The following is a 20,601-nucleotide window of genomic DNA, read 5'->3' as shown; positions in this document are numbered from 1 at the left end:
CAGAGTGTGGGTTCAGCAGTTGTGGCACATGGGCTTAGCTGCCTCACGGCTCTGGGATCTTCCCCGACCAGGAATTGAACCCATGTCCCCTGCACTGACGGAGATTCTCAGCCACGGGACCAGCAAAGAATTCCTCCTCCCAGTGCCTGAACAGGTGAGCTGGTGGCTTTGCTTCTCTTGGCAGTTCCTGTCTCACCTCCTTGCCCTCACCACCCTCCACCTGCCTGCAGGGAAGTGCCCCCTTACCTCTGTCTTCCCAGGGGTATTGCCCTTGGATACTCTTTCTGGCAGTTTCTCAGTGGGATGTGCCCTAAGGGCTCTATTTAAAACAGGAATCTCCCTGGGACTTCCTTGGTGGTCCAGGGGTTAAGACTCCACCCTTCCATCCCTGGTCTGGCAACAAAGATTCCACATGACACAGCCAAAAAGTAAAAACAAATAAATAAAATAGGGGTCTTCCCCACCCCACTCCAGATCCCACTTAACCCACACTGACTTCAAACGCAGGATAACTTACTGAACTTTTTGTTAAATGTCCTTCTCCCTTGGCAAGAATGTAAGCTCTGCAAGGGCAAAGACTTGTGTGTGCTTTGTGTCACAGTACCTTCTAAACATCTAGACGAGGCTTAGGAGCCATAAAATTAATACTTATTGAACGGATAAATTAGATTCTGTGTGTGTGAGCTTTGGGGAAGTTTCTCTCTATGGTGAGTGACTGACCTGTCTCTCAGGGCACAGATGCTCTGGAACCCAACTTAGCTCCTTAGAAAACTATTAAGCTCCTAGTTTGAGGACAGTGTTTTTTAGCATTCCTCCTGATCATTAGTTTCACCTTTTATGTTTAATTTAATACCTGATTATTTTGCCCCAATCTTCTGTACCTTTGATGACTGTATTATTCATTATGAGTAGTTACAGCATTTTCATAATTAATCTTTAATTGCAATACTTGAATAGCATTTCACATGGAAAATGATTTACAAATTAAACCCACGTCTCCCCTTGGGTAATTATCAGAGGTCTGACTAATGTGCGTGAGGCCCTCACATGGCAGGGGGCTCTCTTCAATGACAATGTGTTGATTTTCTAATTAATGAAGGTTAAGTAGCATTTTTGCTTGCAGACCTACAATTTAAAATTATGACATTTGTCACCAAGACAGACTTCTATAGAGCACACAACTTGAACTCAAATAATTATCACTGGTTCTAGGGCGTTAGCATCCTTTGCATAATATTTCATGACCATTTTCAGGACAAAAGATTTTTCTTCATATTGACTAGGTCAGTAAAAGTACTTTCCAGCTCACTGACCCATTTCATAAATCAGGGACCATCTAAAAAAAGAATGTAAGTTATTTGGTTTTCCTTTATAGAGAGGGAAATGGCATTTCACTTGCCTTCTTTATAAATTAAGAAAATAATGTAAAACTTTATTTAATACATGCAACAAATACAAATTAGACTATAGCTGTATGTTATGGTCAATTAAGGAAAGAAGGAGGGGAAGGTCAGGCAGCAGTGAAAAGAGGGAAAAGGAAGCAAAAAGGAATTTAGGAGAAATTAAGAGTAATTTGCTGAAATGTAGAGAGGGAGACGCACAAGCCTACAGGGAGAGATTGTACGTCATGGACCAGAGTAATTCATAGCTGGAAGGACGAGAGACATCCAGTGCAGCCTCCTTTATGGAGAGGAAAGACTGATGCTGAGAGAGGGATGCTGCGATTTGATTGGAGCCACAGAGCTGACCGAAAACAGTCAGCGGCCAATAGGGAGAGAGACATACAAACACAAAGGCAGGAAGAAAGACTGGCGGGTGTAAGAACGTAGAAAGAACAGGTCCAAAATGAACCAAAGAGGCTAAATCCTCTCACTGAATGAAGTTTGTTTACATACAGAATGAAGCATATACACATATATCTAAATATTTATTTTGATACAATTAAATATGACTTAATCTATACATACTTTCTCTGACAACTGAAACTTACTAAATCTCCATTTTTATCCGATTGTCATTTAGCATCTTTTAATAAGTTCTTCAAACTCTCAACTATTGCTGACACCCTTAAATATGAATTACTTCAAAATTAATATATATCCCAAGTATGAATGTATATATCCCAACTATGAATGTATATATCCCAAGAATGAAATGTTAAAGAAGTAAAATCATAAAAGTTTTAGAAGAAAATATAGTTGAAAAATTATATTATTTTGGATTAGAAAAAGTTATTATAAGCCTAATATCAAAGGTAGAAATCATAAAAATAAAATAGATAGATGTGACTACATAAACATCAAAACCTTTCGTAGGGAAAAAGAAACATTATGTACAAGTTAACAGGTGCAAACTGGAAGGACGTAGTTGCCAAATTTACGACAAAAAATTAAAGCCCCAAATATTGTTCTCAATCAATAAGAAATGTATCTTCTCCTGTAGTGTAGCGTTAGTCACTCAGTCATGTCTGATTCTTTGTGACCCCGTGGACGGTAGCCCACCAGGCTCCTCTGTCCATAGGATTCTCCAGGCAAGAATATTGGAGTGGGTTGCTATTCCCTTCTCCACTTCCCCCCAAAAAACAAAGATCATGAAGAAACCAAAAAAATAGGAATGAGAAAAAAAATTATTCAACTCAGTATTGAAGCAATGCAAATTAAAAGAATGAACTCTTTCCCTGCCCTCCAGCCTATAAATTCGAAAAGATTCTGCCTAGTATTAGAATTGTTGTGGAGAAGATAGGAGTCTGATACCCTACTGGTGAAATATAATACAAATTGATAGTCTTTTAAGAGGGAAATATATTGTAAATGACTTTAAAATGTATATTCCCTTGTACCCAGCAATTACACGTCTGAGAATTAATTCTAAGGAAAAACTGGACGCATGTAAAGGTTGTTACAAGGCTGTTTATTACAGTATCATATATGGTGGAAATTGGAATAAGCTGCTTAGAGCCCAAAGGTAGGGGAATGACAAAATAACTTATAGTGTTTTGCAGGATGGGCTGCTGTGCAGATGTTAAACAAGATGTTCTCTTGGAATATTTATTGCTGGGGAAGTGTTTTATGATATGTTAAATGAGAAAAGCAAATTTCAAAGCAATGTGCATACGCCGCTTTTTCCTTTGTTTTATTTTTTACACATAGGTATGTTCATAGATAAAAGAGAGAAAAGCTATTTGCCAAGAATGAAGGTAATTCCATCTGACTAGCATTACAGATTCTCTTTTTCATTTTGCTTATCAGTGTGTTTATGGTTTCCACAATGAAAAACTATTATATTTGTAACCAGGGGAAGGAGAGGCAGACATCTAAAAACATAGATTTAAAGTTTTCAGCATATTTTGGCAGGATATAATTATTTTAATTGAGTAGTGATGGAAATTTAAATGATGAGGCATTTATTGAACAAAAGGCCCTTTGGAAAAACCCTTATTGCAAGAACAAAAGCCATAGCTGATAAAACGATAGATGCCAAATGGAATTTTTAGCACACAAATGGTGACTCAGGGATTGAAATCCTTCCAGATCATAGCAAAGGCCCAAATTCCCCACAGCCCAGAAGTGTGCAGAGGAGCTGATGAGCAGATTGCAAAATGGGAAATCCTTCAAAGTGGTTGTTTTTAGTAACTTCTTTTGCCATCTACTCTCCCACAGCTTTGATCGAAATGGGCATTGGACTCCCTTCAATTAATCCTCTTCTATTTAAATATTTTATTAAAAGGAATAATCCCTGGAGAATCATCACTCAAATCTCAATGCTACCCAGTGAGAGAACCGCCAGGCTTGGGTTTACAAAGATAGTAGTGGAGGTCATTTGCTGTTTCATGGCTGAGGATACGCAGGCATAAACAAAGGCTAATCCATCTCTGCAACAAAAGCCTCTGGTCCACAAGCCCTGTCTGTTGAGTCGTGTAATTGCACACTTTTTCTCAAGTTACTGGAATAAGTGATCAGAATCCATCTCCAGTGTGCAACCTTACCCAAAATCTGCCAGTCCTATTGACCATGCTGTCTTTAAAGACATCCAAATCTACACCTGAGAAACATGTATGTCTATGGCCCCCAGACCCTGACGTTCTTCTGTATTAGTCGATCATCACAGAACAGAGTCTAAGACCACAGCTCAAGAATAAGGCAGAGCTGACAGTGCCCTGGCACTGCAGTTATGAGCCCTTAAGTACAGGACTTCATGTCTCTAAACCTCAGTTTTGTTATCCAAATAATTAGGGCAAGATAACAATGTATGGATGTGAGAGTTGGACTGTGAAAAAAGCTGAGCACCGAAGAATTGATGCTTTTGGACTGTGATGTTGAAGACTCTTGAGAATCCCTTGGACTACAAGGAGATCCAACTAGTCCATCCTAAAGGAGATCAGTTCTGGATGTTCATTGGAAAGACTGATGTTGAAGCTGAAACTCCAGTACTTTGGCCACCTGATGCAAAGAGCTGACTCATTGGAAAAGACTCTGATGCTGGGAAAGATTGAGGGCAGGAGGAGAAGGGGACGACAGAGGATGAGATGGTTGGATGGCATCACCGACTCAATGGACATGGGTTTGGGTAGACTCCGGTAGCTGATGATGGACAGGGAGGCCTGGCATGCTGCAGTGCATAGGGTCGCAAAGAATTGGATACGACTGAGCGACTGAGCTAACTAACAATGCCTACCTTTCCCAGTTGTTGTAAGAATCAGGTGAATATCATACATAAGGTGCCTAGTAGAATACCTACTACATTACCCTCAATAAAAGAGTAACTTTCACTTTATTAACCATATCTTTTTTTTTCTAAATCCCCATCAGATTTCTTTTAATAAGTTTAACTCTTATCATTGTATTTAATTTCCAGAAGAGCTGTTAGTCTAAAACCCAGGCACATTTATAAATTTGAGTTCCTCTCTTTTTGTACCAGCTGCTTAAAAAATCATAGCAAAGGTTATTATAGACACAATCCATTTGTGATATATTAACAATTCTCCAATGAATTCTGCTATGAAATTTGTTAAGAATATTTTAATATTTTCATGCTCATAAACCTCTAACTCCATAACTTACTCAGAAAATCACAGTGAATTTGCTTTTTGTGTTACGTGTCTTGAAATGGCAGTTAAACAAAGGCAATAAAATCTAAACTGACCTGGTAATAAATGTGGTATAGCTGACTTCTGTATGAAATCGTCAATTCCAATTTCCAACAACCCCAGACAAGAAGCTCTGGGAATCCTTAACATGAATTTCAAAGCAAAGCTTTTCTTCAGACAAGAAGAACCAGGACTTACAACCACATTCCAAACGGGTGTACTTCTTCTGACTAATTGACTTGTTAACTATGCTAATATATTCATGTTCCTCTGCCTTTTTATATCTCTTCCAGTAGATAATGCTGTGGAATGTAACACTGTGAGATTAAAAACCAAAGAACTTAGAGATTCCTATAAACTTCTCTCCTAAGGAAACCAGATTAGACTTCCAAAACAGCTTATAAAATTTGTGTGTGTCTCCAAGCATTTTAGTTCTGTAGCAAATTTATTGCTTCGCCCAAGACAGCCTCTTTTTTAAGTAGGTGTTATAGCCTAAGGGGGGAAAGTTGCAAGCTCTTCTATTGACGGTAAGAGTGCCTGCAGCACTTGGCAGTCTCATTCCTACCACAGTGGTCTGAGGCATGAGGAACGAAATAGAAGCCGTGGCAGAGGTGATTCTGTCTGAGCTCCATGCCTTCTGTCTTCCCAGGTGGCGCTGGAGGCCAGCAGGGCTTCCTGGGCTGTATCCGCTCCCTAAGGATGAATGGAGTAACTCTGGACTTGGAAGAGAGAGCCAAGGTCACATCTGGTTTCAAATCCGGGTGCTCAGGGCACTGCACCAGCTACGGAGCCAACTGTGAGAATGGAGGCAAGTGCATAGAGAAGTACCATGGCTATTCCTGCGATTGCTCCAACACAGCCTATGATGGAACGTTCTGCAACAAAGGTAGGTCAGAACCAGTTTCCAGAGCCACGTTTAGATATCTTTGAAGCCCAGATCATCTGTTGAATTGCTCTTCAGCTGGCATAAGGGTACTTCACTCCAAGGGTAAAGTGTTTGGAATTCTTCCCCCGTCGTAAGTAGGAAGTCCCCTAAAACAATCCTTCATCTTTGTTGTTCATTAAGAAGAGAAAAGCTTTGAGTGTGGTGCAGAGTTTCCCCCTAAATTCAAGCAAACTTTGAAGTGACTAGAACATTACAGAGCAAATAGCCATGTCATGCCTTAACAATGAGGAAAAAGGTAAGTAGCCATTGAAAGGGGTCCGTGATGGGCCTCCTGACCCTCTCACTCGCTTGGACCTGTGCACCGTGCAGTGACTCAATCTGTGTTGCCCAGTGCTCTTCATGTCCACTGCTAAGAAAATGAATTCAAGCTGGACTCACAAGAAAGCCCCTCTGTTCAATTCTTGTCGCAATCATTTTTGATCACTCTTGCATAGGACTCCTCAGTGGCAGGTTCTCAGCCCCCACAAAGTGCAGGAATACTGAGATACTACATCTAATAATGCAGTAACATCTAACAATGTTACTGCCTTATTTCAGCCTTGAGTGAGTAACCCCTAATAAATTCAGCAAAGCCAATCAGCCGACTCCAAGAACCTGGTGTATGTGGCTGTTGTCATTCAGGATACACCCAGTGATCTTCGTAGCCAGAAGAAATTCACACAAGTGGCCTGTGGCTTCTTTTCCACTTGTGAGCAAGAGGGCTGGGGAGAGGCAGAGGTGACCCTCTTCTCAAGCTACAATTGAAATGCATGTAACTCACTCTTCTCTTTCTAAATGAATGTATAACATTTAGGTAAAGTTTTCTGTAAATGGTTGGTGCATCTCTTTATAAGAAGCTTTACATAAGTAGCCTTTTCATACTCTCATGAATACATGGAGGGTTGTTTATGCTGGTATTATTCACACAAGATGCCACACAGAAGGAGGAATTGTTTCCTAACACTCTCTGTACATCCAGGCTACTGTCTGAGGTGCTGTCATGTAAGCATGTAAATTAGGTCAGACTGGGCTTGAAGGATGAGCATGAGACAACAACCAAGGTGGAAAGGAACACCATTGCTGAATAATCCACAGCACGTTAGCACTGCTGTTACAGAGCATTCTCCCACTTGCAACAATATGGTTCCATGATTTTCCGGTGTCACACAATGGGAAGGCTTTGCAGAACACATTAATTTTGCACTTGTAGAAATGACAGTCTTGCAATTACCATTCATTGTGCCTGATGCTAATTTAATGTAGTCATTCCCTTGCCAAAGTGGTGTCTGAATGCAATCAAGTGAGCACTAATGTCTGAGAGATTCTACTGCATAAGTGCCAATTTAAAGAAAATCATGAGCCCCTTATTTTTGGAGAGTTGGGTTAAGTACAGTAGCTCACACACAACCTCTGGGGGTTAATAGGCAATATTCACAAACAGAAAGATGAGAGTATATACCCTTCTGCTTTGCCAGTGCTTGACATCGAGTCAAAGAAAGCCTGTGAGTTCCCAGTGACATTATTTCAAAGAGTTTACATAGAAGATCCCTAAATATTCTCGTAATACCTGTTTAGCAGGGTGAGTTTACATTTGACTCAGTTAATGGCTTTACCAAAAAAGATTTAAAACAGCACACTGTATTTGGAAAGTATTTGTGGGCATCCTTCTGGGTCAAGACAAATATTCTCTTGACCAGGAGAGGATGAAGGTGGTGCTGGTTGAGAGGAATCAGAAAAGCTTCACCTGCGCTAAAGGCAGGCTCATTCCCAGATGGGGTCTTCCAGCCGAGGCCTGCAGCCAGGTGGTGCCTCTGGTCTGGGTCTCACCTCCCAGAGCATCAGCTCCTGTGACCACACCCTCCAGGGGTCTACAGCCACATGACTCATCCTCCAGAGAGAGCAACCACAGTCATCTGCCTAAGAGTGAGCTGGTGAAAGTCCTTTGCAGGCAGGCTTCCTCGGGCTTCCCTGATAGCTCAGTTGGTAAAGAATCTGCCTGCAATGCAGGAGACTCCAGTTCAATTCCTGGGTCCGGAAGATTCCCTGGAGAAGGGATAGGCTACCTTCTCCAGTATTCTTGGGCTTCCCTTGTGGCTCAGCTGGTAAAGAATCTGCCTGCAATGCAGGAGACCTTGGTTCGATCCCTGGGTTGGTAAGATCCCCTGGAGAAAGGAAAGGCTACCCACTCCAGTATTCTGGCCTGGAGAATTCCATGGGCTAGTCCATGGGGTCACACAGAGTCAGACACGACTGAGCGACTTTCACTTCACTTCACTTCCTTGGCTAGAATAGCTCTGTGCTTATGGTATGTAGACAGAGGTCCACAGTATTTTGCTGAGTTAATGAAATGGGTCTCAACACATCACACACAACATGATTAAATGTCTATACAAAGTCTAACATACACACACAAGGAAAGCAACTGTAAGGAAACATATCAAAATATTGTGTTAGTCACTCAGTCGTGTCCGACTCTTGGCTATCCCATGGACTATAACTCACCAGGCTCCTCTGTCTGTGGGATTCTTCAGGCAAAAATACTGGAGCGGGTTACCATTTCCTTCTCCAAGATATCTTATTGACCCAGGAATCAAACCTGGGTCTCCTGCATTGCAGACAGATTCTTTACCAGCTGAGCCTCCAGGTAAGTCCATCAAAATATTAACTGTCGTTATTCTGGGGAGAGGGTGAAAACACAAATATTTATTTTCTCTTATCTTTTTGCTGTATTTTCTAATCTTTATACAATGATGAATTATCTCTTTTTTTCCTCACTTTTGCCTCTTTTGGGGAAGAACTAAGTACTAAGAGGCAGAACCCTTACCCCATGCATTCAAGGCTCAACTACCTATGGTTAGAAAATATTTAGTTATTAACCAGAAATTATGATACCATGTAATCACACTATCTGGAATGGAGGAGCATCTCAGGTGAAAACTGCGCATAATTAAATTACCTTTGAAAAATCTCTCTCTCCACGCATTCAACAGAGCCTGCTTTTTCACAAACCTTCAAAGCAGTCACCTTTCAGATGGGCCCTGAAGGAAGGCGTGCTCTGTTGGGGCCAAGTTGTATCAAAATAAAAAACACATACATCACACTCAGCCAGGTGAGGGGGACATACAGGCTTTCCAGCAGGTCCCTCCTGATGATGCTCTTTGCTTTGCAGGTTTGACAGTCACTGTCAATGGCACCCCACTCCAGTACTCTTGCCTGGAAAATCCCATGGACAGAGCCGGGTAGGCTGCAGTCCATGGGGTTGCTAAGAGTTGGACACGACTGAGCAACTTCACTTTCACTTTTCACTTTCATGCATTGGAGAAGGAAATGGCAACCCACTCCAGTGTTCTTGCCTGGAGAATCCCAGGGACGGCAGAGCCTGGTGGGCTGCCGTCTATGGGGTTGCACAGAGTCAGACACGACTAAAGTGACTTAGTAACAGCAGCAGCGGTCCCACCAGCGCAGTGTAGATAGCAGACACTCCTTTCTCTCCTCTCTGAACTCTTATCAAAAAACTTCTCCTAGACCCCCTTTTTTTTTTTTCCAAATGAATTTTTAAAGATTTGATCATCACTTAAGGTGTCAGCTCTCCCAGGGAAGAGTCATTAAATAGAAACGCTGACTGGGGAAAAGTTCGGGTTTTGGAGAGAACATGAGTGAAGGTGAAAGTCGCTCAGTCGTGTCCGACTCTTTGCGACCCCATGGACTATATAGTCCGTGGAATTCGTCAGGCCAGAATATTAGTGGGTAGCCTTTCCCTTCTCCAGGGGATCTTCCCAACCGGGGGATCGAACCCAAGTGTCGTACATTGCAGGCGGATTCTTTACCAGTTGAGCCACAAGGGCAGCCCAGAGAGCATGAGGGCCTCCCAGAAACTCTATAACTAGACCTCATAGCCAGTCACCTCATCTCTACAGACAACTGTGCAATGTCCCCTCTTCTTAGAATGCCCAGCCAATAGCCACCACTTCACACAGCGCCATCCCATGGACAATTCCTTGGCAGCCCATTGGCTGAGACCGTAGATGCCTCCGGGAGCAGGGCAAACCCAGTTTACATGGAAGGCTTGGCTGTGGGTCTGTCATACCCAGCATTAGAGGGGACCCCCACTGGGGACCCCTGGACATGCCACCGGGTTGTCTTCTCTAAACAGACCTATGCCTTCTTGGACAGTCAAACCTCAAAACGCATTTATGACTATCAACCTCAATTTTATTTCTAACCAGAAATTAACAAACAGTCAAACCTCAAAACGCATTTATGACTATCAACCTCAATTTTATTTCTAACCAGAAATTAACAACATGATTAGAAGCAAACTCTTTCTTTGTCTTCGCTGGGTTTTCAAGCAAGAGGGAAAGTAGCAGACCTTTTGCAGCCACAGCAATTTCTGAATTAAATGTTTGTAGCTGAATACAATCGCGGATTAGAATAGTGTCCCTCTCTGCCAAGTGCATGTCCACCCGGAGCCTCAGAATGTGACCTTGTTTGGAAACAGGCTCTTTACAGATGTAATTAATGTGAGGTCATCCTGGACTAGGGTGGGCCAGGAACACATGGGGCCCCCAGAAGCTCGAAAAAGCAAGGAAGGACCCTCCCCTGGAACCTTCAGAAGACATGTGGCCCTGATAACACCTTGCTTTTTACTTTGAGCCACTATAACTGTGAGAGAATAAATTTCTGTTGTTTCAGGCCACCCAGGGTGTGAGCCATTGTTAGGGCAGTCATAGGAAAACAACAGAAGTGCATATAAAAACCTTCAGTGCTTCTTAATTCCTGTATTTAACCATGGTAACAGCTGACATTTATTGACAACTTGCTATGTGCCAGGCAGTGTGCCAAGGTGTTTAATTATGTTAGCATCACCTAATACTCATGACAGCCCCATGTTGGTACTATAATTATTCTCCCCATTTTACAGAGAAGGAAATTTAGGCACAAGAGGGTATTAGTCACTTGCCTGAGGTTCACATACCAGTGAGTAGCAGGGCTGCGATTTATATGCAGGAAGTTTGACTCAAAGCCCCTGTTCTTCACCGTCACTGTGTGTTACTGCTTCTCACCAGGGCATCGTCCTTCACGTTTGTTTAGTCACTCAGCCTTGTCCAACTCTGTGACCCCGTGGACTGTAGCTGTGAGGCTCCTCTGTCCATGGGATTCTCCAGGCAAGAATACTGGAGAGAGCTGCCATTTCCTTCTCCAGGGGATCTTCCCGCCCAGGAATCGAACCCATGAATGCAGGCGGATTCTTTACCACTGAGCCACCTGGGAGGCCTGATCCTTCATGTAGCTTCATGTAAAACTGAAAAGAGAACTCCTGGCCTTAAAGCTTTGTAGTTATTGTGATTCGGTTAAAAAAAAAAAAAAAATACCAGCACATTCTTGGATGCAAATTTTATCATAAGAAGAAACAGAACACAAGATCTGAACATAACCTCTCTCTCTCTCTCTTTCTCCCTCCCCTCACCCCACACCCCACACCCACACATTTAGGTGTAAGCTGTAATCACTTACTGATTTATTTCTTTAACAAACGTTCAGTGAACACCTAATGTGTCTAGGCACTTTGAACGTACAGTTGAGTCTGACTGTACTGAGATTTTCAAAACATCTCGGTGGTTTACATCTACAGAACCTGGACAATCCAGTATACACAAAAGCAGGAAATGAGAATTGGCCATCATCCAGGCTGCCAGAAAGAGCTCTTCATTAGGACCTCTTCACTGGGCCAAGTTTAGCAAGAACTTATCATCAAGAGGCGCAAAAATATCTCCTAATTCACTTCTCTGCATTTTTTTTTTCCTGTAAAACTGTTCATGTTCCTCTGCCAAACCAGGACAGCAGCTGAAGCTTCATTGTTGTTGTTCAGTCGCTAAGTCATGTCCGACTCTTTGCGACCCCATGGCCTGCAGCATGTCAGGCTTCCTTGTCCTCCACCATCTCCTGGAGTTTGCTGAAGTTCATGTCCATTGAGTTGGTGACGCTATCTAACCATCTCACCCTCTGCCGCCCTCTTGTCCTTTTCTCCTCAATCTTTCCCAGCATCAGGGTCTTTTCCAGTGCGTGCGTATCTTTAAATCCTCGGAAAACAGTGTCTGAGTTTAGGGAGTTGTCTTTTCTTCTCAAACATCCATTTGTTTGTCACTCAGATAAAGTCCAAACTTAGAAGGACCGAGGTAACAGGACTGCAGAGACTACGAGTGAAGCAGGAGGGCCAGCAGATACAGTGTCGCCGTCGTTTACAGTCATACGAACGCACACCCCCTTCCCTGTGGTCCAGCTCGGCCTCCTGCTCGCCCTATGAGTGTCCTGACATTGGCTAATTGATACAGAGGAAACTGTTTATGGCTGACTCAAGTCCCCACGTAGAAAATGGGTGAGGGAGTTAGACGTGAGTTTGAATCTAGCATTCTCACTTGCAGGTTCCATGACCTTGAGCAAATGTTTAACTCCACTTGGCCTCATCTTCAGCAATATATAACATCTGTTCTTAATTCCACTTTGAGGCTCACATGGGATCATGTGAACAAATTTCCAAACTGAGAACCTGGTACACGTCAGCCAGACAGCAGGTGTCTCTTTCCATTCTCTGCACTTTCTTTTTGTGTTTGTGTTTCTGTTTTTACTTTAAATCACGTCATCCTTTCATCTGTCCCTAACAGCTTTAAATAGCAGATGCCTAACTGGCATCATTTCAGTTACCTCTGAGTGCTGGATTCAGTTCAGTTCAGTTCAGCCACTCAGTCTTGTCCGACTCTTTGAGACGCCATGGACTGCAGCACGCCAGGCCTCCCTGTGCATCACCAACTCCCAGAGTCCACCCAAACCCATGTCCATTGAGTCAGTGATGTCATCCAACCATCTCATCCTCGGTCTCATCAGCTACCGGAGAAGCAATGGCAGTATCATAAAGTGTGCTCTCTACTAAACTGTGGTCATAGTCATATTTTTCTAAAGCTGAAAGTATCACCTCTGGACCCTAAACCCTGATGGACTGAGGAATATGCAGAGATGGGAATGGACACCCCAGTCTCTGTATCCCAGGGGTCACGCCCACGAGTGCAGTTCCTCATATAAGGTGCCCATCCCCATTAAGAGCCAACTTAGGTCACCTTAGCGATGGCTGGGTCCCTTCCTAAATCAAAACCCATCAGGAGACAAGAAAGCACTGAAAGAGTTCAGGACTCCATTTTGCTGAGAGGACTCAAGTCCAAGTTCAAGGAAATTAAATTGTACCCACCAGTCCAAGTCCAAGACTCAAGTCCAAGTTCAACCTGTAAGGGACGAAGATCGTCCCTCTTGCCTCCTAAAGGAGTGTTTTGTGGTAAGCAGGAGGAGGTGGCTTTGCCCAATGCACTTTGAATATTTCCAAACTCTGCTTCTCGGTGGCTCCAGGCACTGCTCAGGGAGCAGAGGAAGTCTATGGGCTGCCCTTGTAGAGTGGGGTTTGAAGCCTTTTAGGGAAGGTTCATTTCAAAATATTATAAAACAATTAGGGGAGAGAGGAAAGAGAAACACATCTTAGGATCGCACCCTTATATGAAACTAGTTAACGGCAACAATCCCAGGAGGAGGAAATGGCAACCTACTCCAGTATTCTTGGTGGGAGAATCCCATGGACAGAGGAGCCTGGCAGGCTACCATCCATGGGGTCTCAAAGAGTCAGACAAGGCTAAGCACTCACACACCAATGGGAACGCCGACCATTGTTTCTGACTGACCTCCCCACTCTTGCTCCCAGCTTGGAGAAGAGTTGACACCAGCAGGAAGAGATGTCTTTCATGGGCCTCTTTTTCATTGCCAGTTGGAACAGGAGATTTTATAGATTTGGACTCATGCCTATAGGAACAAGAATTCTTTTTCCTCTTCCTCTTCCCCTTAGAACGTTATTCAAGAAGGGAAAACTCTCCTCTATTAATGTTTTTTTAAATCTTCAGACCTTAAAAATATCATAAAAACATACAATCATCTGGTTTTAAAAAGGAAAAAGAAAAGTTAAGAAAATTCTTGTGGACAAAAGCCTGTAAATACTTACGGATAAAAGGAAATGCTTTTGACTTGATTCTAAAAGGTCAGAGCTGCAGAGATGGCCTTCAAGTTTAGGTGACTTCATTATCAAATTTTATGGTGGTAAATAGCATTCTCCCTGACCTGAGCTTTTCCTTGGGGTCCCAGATACAAAGGAAAATCTGACTTATTAACTTTTCTGCAGAAAGGGTTTTTAAAATTCAGTGGTAAAAACAAGTCCTTTGTAAAACACCAAATGTAATAAAAGACAGAGTTTTGGACTTTGCCTCACATAAACGATAAATAACTTTAAGTTTGTGCCCATTCTGTTACCCACCTGGCCACCCACTCCAGTACTCTTGCCTGGAAAATCCCACGGACGGAGGAGCCGTCCGTGCAGACGGTGGGCTGCAGTCCATGGGGTTGCAAAAAGCCAGACATGACTGAACAACTTCACTTTCACTTTTCCCTTTCATGCATTGGAGAAGGAAATGGCAACCCACTCCAGTGTCCTTGCCTGGAGAATCCCAGGGACGGGAGTGCCTGGTGGGCTGCCGTCTGTGGGATCGCACAGAGTCGGACATGACTGAAGCGACTTAGCAGCTATTACCCACCGAGTTTTGGACCTTTTTGGATAAACAGTTTTCATTTTCCTGTGTGTGTTGTTGAATGTTTTTATTCCTCATTCTTCAGCAATAATGAGAATTCAGTAATATGAAGTTTATAAAAATAATACTCTATCATTTCCTACAAATTAGCCATGATTTCAGCTGAAATTCTACCCGTTTCTTTTCTTTCATGAACCTAAAAATTATCAGTGTCATAAATTTTCTGGAGGGTTTGCTTTTAAATTACTCACACTTTTTGCTCCCCTTACAAGCATGTCCATGCCAACATTCCGACTGACCTCAAGTATTCCGTTGCATCTGCAGGACATAAAGTCCTGCCTCTGGTGTGCAGTGCCTCCTCTCTGCAACCTTCTTTCACGGTCATCACTGCCAGCAGGCAGCTCTGGCTCATCCGAGGCATCCCTTGGCTAGAGGAAATTCACTTTCTTAAATGTTCAGACCTGAGGGGTCTTGAGCTGTGTTTAATCTGCCATCTGATAGATCACCCTGGCTCTGAACTCATTCACATACTTTTACCTCCATCAATTGCAAGTGACTGTAATAGTGGATGGTTTAGATAAATGGATATTTTGATTGTTTTGCCCCAGTTGGGACCAAACCCTAAGGAAACAGAAATGATTAGGGTCAACTACTCTCTCTGAGCATCCCTAAGCTTGGCATCTTAAATAGATGATCTCCAAGTTCTCATGAAGTCTGGGCATATGATACAGGCATTGTGTAGTGTTTAATCCAGCCTGACAATAATCCTCTAGGTAGGCTTCTAAGTGATGAGTTCATGAAATATAAGGTGGCTTCTAAACTATTCAAGTTCTGTAAGATAAAGATACTCAGCAAAATTGAATCATTGGCAGTAAAAATTCAACATATCTATGTTCTGGATGAATGAAGTAAGATCAAGTGGTTTGATGAGTGCTGCTGCTGCTGCTAAGTCTCTTCAGTCGTGTCCGACTCTGTGCGACCCCATAGACAGCAGCTCCTCTGTCCCTGGGACTCTCCAGGCAAGAACACTGCAGTGAGTTGCCATTTCCTTCTCCAGTGCATGAAAGTGAAAAGCGAAAGTGAAGTCGCTCAGTCGTATCTGACCCTAGTGAACCCATGGACTGCAGCCTACCAGGCTCCTCCATCCATGGGATTCTCCAGGTAAGAGTACTGGAGTGGGTTGCCATTTCCTTCTCCAGTTTTATCATTACTAACAATTTAATTTCTTTATATGCACCGGGCACAAGTATAGTGAAATACAGACATTCACTGTAAGCCTACTATGTGGGAAGCAGTGGATTGACAGTGAGGAGACCAAGATAAATGAGATGAGGTCTGGAATGAAGTGGAAGCTGTGGACCCAACTGCAGTGCAATGGGAAAGCGAGACAAAAGTGCAGAGTGATCCCTGGACATGGAACCAGCCCATTGTGTTAACGGCAGAGCTACTCTTAATGTCCCACCCAAGGTTAGCAGCGCAGACCATGCTGGGCCGCACTGAATTCTGGGAACAGGCGTTTGATTAGAGGAGAGGGCTCTTAAAAAAAAAATTTGTCATGAATGAATCTCAAGCTTAAAAATTCAAGAAGCCTTGTGAACCTCAAGTATAACAAAAATAAGAAACACTTAAAGATACATTACTGAAACCTAAAGACAAAATTTTTAAAACTCATAATTTAAAAAAGAAGGATTTATTCTTGAAAAATAAATTAGAAGTTTAAATGATATAATTGCCATTTTTAAAATAGTTTATTTGCTTTTTAATATTGCAAAAATAGATTGCTTTGGAAAATTAACAGTGAACAAAATGTTTTCGTATTTAGATCAGTTAGCAGTTTTTCAGCTTGTTTCCCATTAATCAATGATATTTTATGAAGTTTTGCTCTCTTTAGTTTCTAACATGAAAAAACTAGGGCAATTTTTAAATGGGCCAAAGATCACACCAAAGAAGTTATACAAACGGCAAATAAGCACATGAAAAAATGATCCACATTATATATCATCAGGGAAATCCAAATTGAAACAACAGTGAAATACCACTACACATCTATTAGAATGGCCAAAATCTGGAATACTGACAACCCAAAATGCTGACAAGAATGTGGAGCAACAGAAACTCTCATTCATGGCTGGTAGGAATGCAAAATGGTACAGCCACTCTGAAAGACAGCTGGGCGATTTCCTACAAACTGAACATGTTCTTACCATAAATTCCAGCAATCATGCTCCTTGCTATTTACCCAAAAGAGTTGAGAGCTTATGTCCACACACAAACCTGTACACAGATATATATAGCAGCACTACTCATAACTGCCAAAACTTGGGAACAACCATGATGTCCTTCAGTAGTGAATGAATGAACTGTTGTACATCCAGGCAATGGAATACTATGCAGATTTTAAAAGAAATGAGTTGGCAAACCATGAAAAGACATGGTGGAAACATCAATATGTATTACTAAGTGAAAAAAGTCAGTATGAACCTGGATAATTCCAAATATATAACATTTTGGAAAAGGCAAAATTATAGACAGTAAAACCATCAGTGGTTTCCTGTGGTTGGAAATAGGAAGGAGCAATGACAAGGCAAAGCACAGAGGGTCTTTAGGGCAGTGAAACTACTCTCTAAGGCAGATACTATTATGACGGGTGCATGCTCAGTCACTTCAGTCATGTCTGACTCTTTGTGACCCCATGGACTGTAGCCCACCAGGCTCCTCTGTCCATGGGATTCTCCAGGCGAGAATACTGGAGTGGGCTGCCATTTCCTTCTCCAGGGGATCTTCCCGACCCAGGGATCAAATCTGTGTCTCCTGCATTGCAGATGGATTCTTTACCACTAAGCCACCAGAGAAGCCCCATTATGATTGGGGCTTCTTAGGTAGTTCAGTGGTAAAGAATACACTTGCCAATGCAGGAGACCCAGGAGACACAGGTTGGATCCCTGGGTCAGGAAGATCCCCTGTAGGAGGGCATGGCAACCCACTCCAGTGTTCTTGCCAGAGAAACCCATGAAGTGGCAAGCATGTGACGCAACTTAGCAGGTAAACCACCACCAGGCATCATTGTACATTTACCCAAACCCAGAGAATGCACAATGCCAAGAGTAAGCCACAATGTAAACATGGACTTGGGGTGCCTATGATGAGTCAGCATCCTTGACAGATCAACAGTGTGACTATAGCAACTGTACTAACCTGGTGTGGGATGTTGACAGGCGAAGGCTGTGCGTGTGTGAGGACAGAGAGCATGTGGGAAACCTCTGTATCTTTCTCTCAATTTTGCTGTGAATCTAAAACTGCTCTATAAAGTATTAAAGACGAATAGGGAAATTTTTTTCAATTTTACAAAATTTTATTTTCATCATCCCAGATTTTTCCCTCAGCCCTACTTCCTAAGACTTTATATGTGCTTAATGTTGAGTGAACTCCAGGAGTTGGTGATGGACAGGGAGGCCTGGCGTGCTGCGATTCATGGGGTCGCAAAGAGTCAGACATGACTGAGCAACTGAACTGAACTGAACTGAACTGAATGGTACACTCTCTCTTTATATTTATACTTTAAAGATACCCCTTTAAAGGTACCAGTTCAAAGGTAGATCAACAAATAGATATGTAAATAACAGCTTATCCCTGCTTTTTTTGTTAAAAGAGGTCTTCTAAGAACTCTTTATTAACTTTAACATGACCAAATTTTATTTTAATATTCTATCCCAAAGTTCAGACTTGACTGACCTGAATTTGCTTCCTTTCAGTTCAGTTCATTCGCTCAGTCATGTCCAACTCTTTGTGACCCCATGAATCGCAGCACACCAGGCCTCCCTGTCCATCACCAACTCCCGGAGCTCACTCAGACTCACATCCATCAAGTCAGTGATGCCATCCAGCTGTCTCATCCTGTGTTGTCCCCTTCTCCTCCTGCCCCCAATCCCTCCCAGCATCAGAGTCTTTTCCAATGAGTCAACTCTTCGCATGAGGTGGCCAAAATATTGGAGTTTCAGCCTCAGCATCAGTCCTTCCAATGAACACCCAGGACTGGTATCCTTTAGGATGGACTGGTTGGATCTCCTTGCAGTCCAAGGGACTTGCAAGAGTCTTCTCCAGCACCACAGTTCAAAAGCATCAATTCTTTGGCACTCAGCTTTCTTTGTAGTCCAACTCTCACATCCATACATGACTGCTGGAAAACCATAGCCTTGACTAGATGGACCTTTGTTTAGATGTCTACAAATTTACCATTCCAGGGAACAGTTCTTCTTCCTGTGTTACTCTCAGAACTGTTGGGTCAAGTATAGCTTAAAGAAGGTTCCCCAATTTAAACTCCTACATGAATCATTCTCTCTGCAGGCACCAAAATATTCTTTAATATCTTCTATTCCTTCAATCCTTTCCTTATGACCAACAATGCACCCAACATCATTGTGAACTAATATTGTTTTTTAAAAGAAGGAATTTGTACATTTTAAAGTTTTCTCAGTTGAAGAAAGTTAATACTATTTAGAACAATGGAGCAAGAATACCTTGAATTCCAATTTCAACCTTATTGAAAAAAAAATTGAACAGTCATGTGCCTCTCTTGACTTGCAATTTCTTTTTAAATTGTATTAATTATATAAAATGTATTATTCACAGGACTATGAGGATCAAATGAACTGATGTAGGCGAAAGTATTTTGAAAGCATTAATGTTATGAAAATACAAATTATTATGAAGGATATTCATCAGTAAGTCACAGGTCCTGCAGTTGAGGGTCTCTTTAGAGAGAGGACTGCAAAGTGTCGTACGTTGCCTTTCAAGAGCCACCAGGAAACCTGCTCAGAACTTCTCTGTCCACATGGGTAGTGTTGCCCTAACTGGCAGCAGAAAGCTGAATATCCCTCCTGCTTACATTACTGCCCGCCCACATCTATGGGGCAGTGACAGGCTTTCTCTGGAGCTCAAAGATTACAGCGTCCCACAAGACATTAGACCTCAGAGCAGTCCTGCTCCATGGCCTGCAAAATGGCATTCTGAGTCAGCGCAACACTTGCTTGCCGTGACCCTAATTGCATCTCTGTCTGCGTCATGGAATTATGATGAATTGTTTAACCTGGAGCACCGTTAAAGCAGCAGATACACTTGAGATTAAGTAAGAATGGATTCTAAAGCAGCTTCTTGGGGTTATGATTTATTGAGGTCTTTAGAAAATAATACTGGTTGCTTGAATATAGAGTTACCAAAAAAATAAAAAGGAACTCCTAGACCTTAGAAGCCTCATCTAAAATTTTTCCCTTACCCCGAATGATTAACAGTCTCTCTGCCCCCTTATTGGGCTTTCCCGGTGGCTCAGCAGTAAAGAATCTGCCTGCTGTAGAGGGGCCACAGGAGACAGGGGTTCAATCCCTGGGTCAGGACCATGCCCTGGAGGATGGCATGGCAAACCACTGGCAACCCACTCCAGTATTCCTGCCTGGGAAATCCCATGGACAGAGTGGAGTTGAACATGACTGAAGCAATTTAGCACACACACACACGCGCACGCACACACACACACACACCACACACCACACACACACACACACCATACCACACACACACACCACAGACACACACACACACACACCCTTATTAAAGATTACAGCTTCAACTCAGATTAATAAGCCCAGGTATTTCTCATGCTTAAGCCAAATGTAATTCAAATATTTACACAAGACCATTGCCAGTCACTTCTTTCTAAGAAGTTAACAGAGATTATCAAGGTTGCCAGTGAAATGCTTTCTAAGCTTTACTATTAGAGTAATTGAAATTAAATCCCTTTTAAATAGATCTACTCTAGCCTGTTGGCTTTTTATAATTCCTTAATAAGTGTCTCCTATAATGGAATCTTATAAATTTGGTTTAAAATATAAACTAAGTCATGAAAATCAAATTAAAACAGGAAACCAAGTTATAAATTTCAAAGTTTATAGGCCCCCCTCTCCTATTAAATAAGCAAAATT

General features: G+C 42.4%; 1 protein-coding gene across 1 annotated transcript in view; it reads left to right on the top strand.

Moving 5' to 3' along the window:
- Positions 1-20,601, top strand: part of CNTNAP2 (contactin associated protein-like 2) — a 2,354,843-nt gene that overhangs the window by 2,113,948 nt on the left and 220,294 nt on the right. The window contains exon 19 of the mRNA XM_018046828.1: positions 5,736-5,972. Within this exon, the coding sequence (XP_017902317.1) occupies positions 5,736-5,972 (237 nt within the window). The remainder of the gene's footprint in view (positions 1-5,735; positions 5,973-20,601) is intronic.

This window comes from Capra hircus, chromosome 4 (assembly GCF_001704415.2).
Source record: "Capra hircus breed San Clemente chromosome 4, ASM170441v1, whole genome shotgun sequence".
NCBI classification, from domain to species: domain Eukaryota; kingdom Metazoa; phylum Chordata; class Mammalia; order Artiodactyla; family Bovidae; genus Capra; species Capra hircus.
Note: the sequence above shows the minus strand (reverse complement) of the source record. Positions and strands in the feature narration are given on the sequence as shown.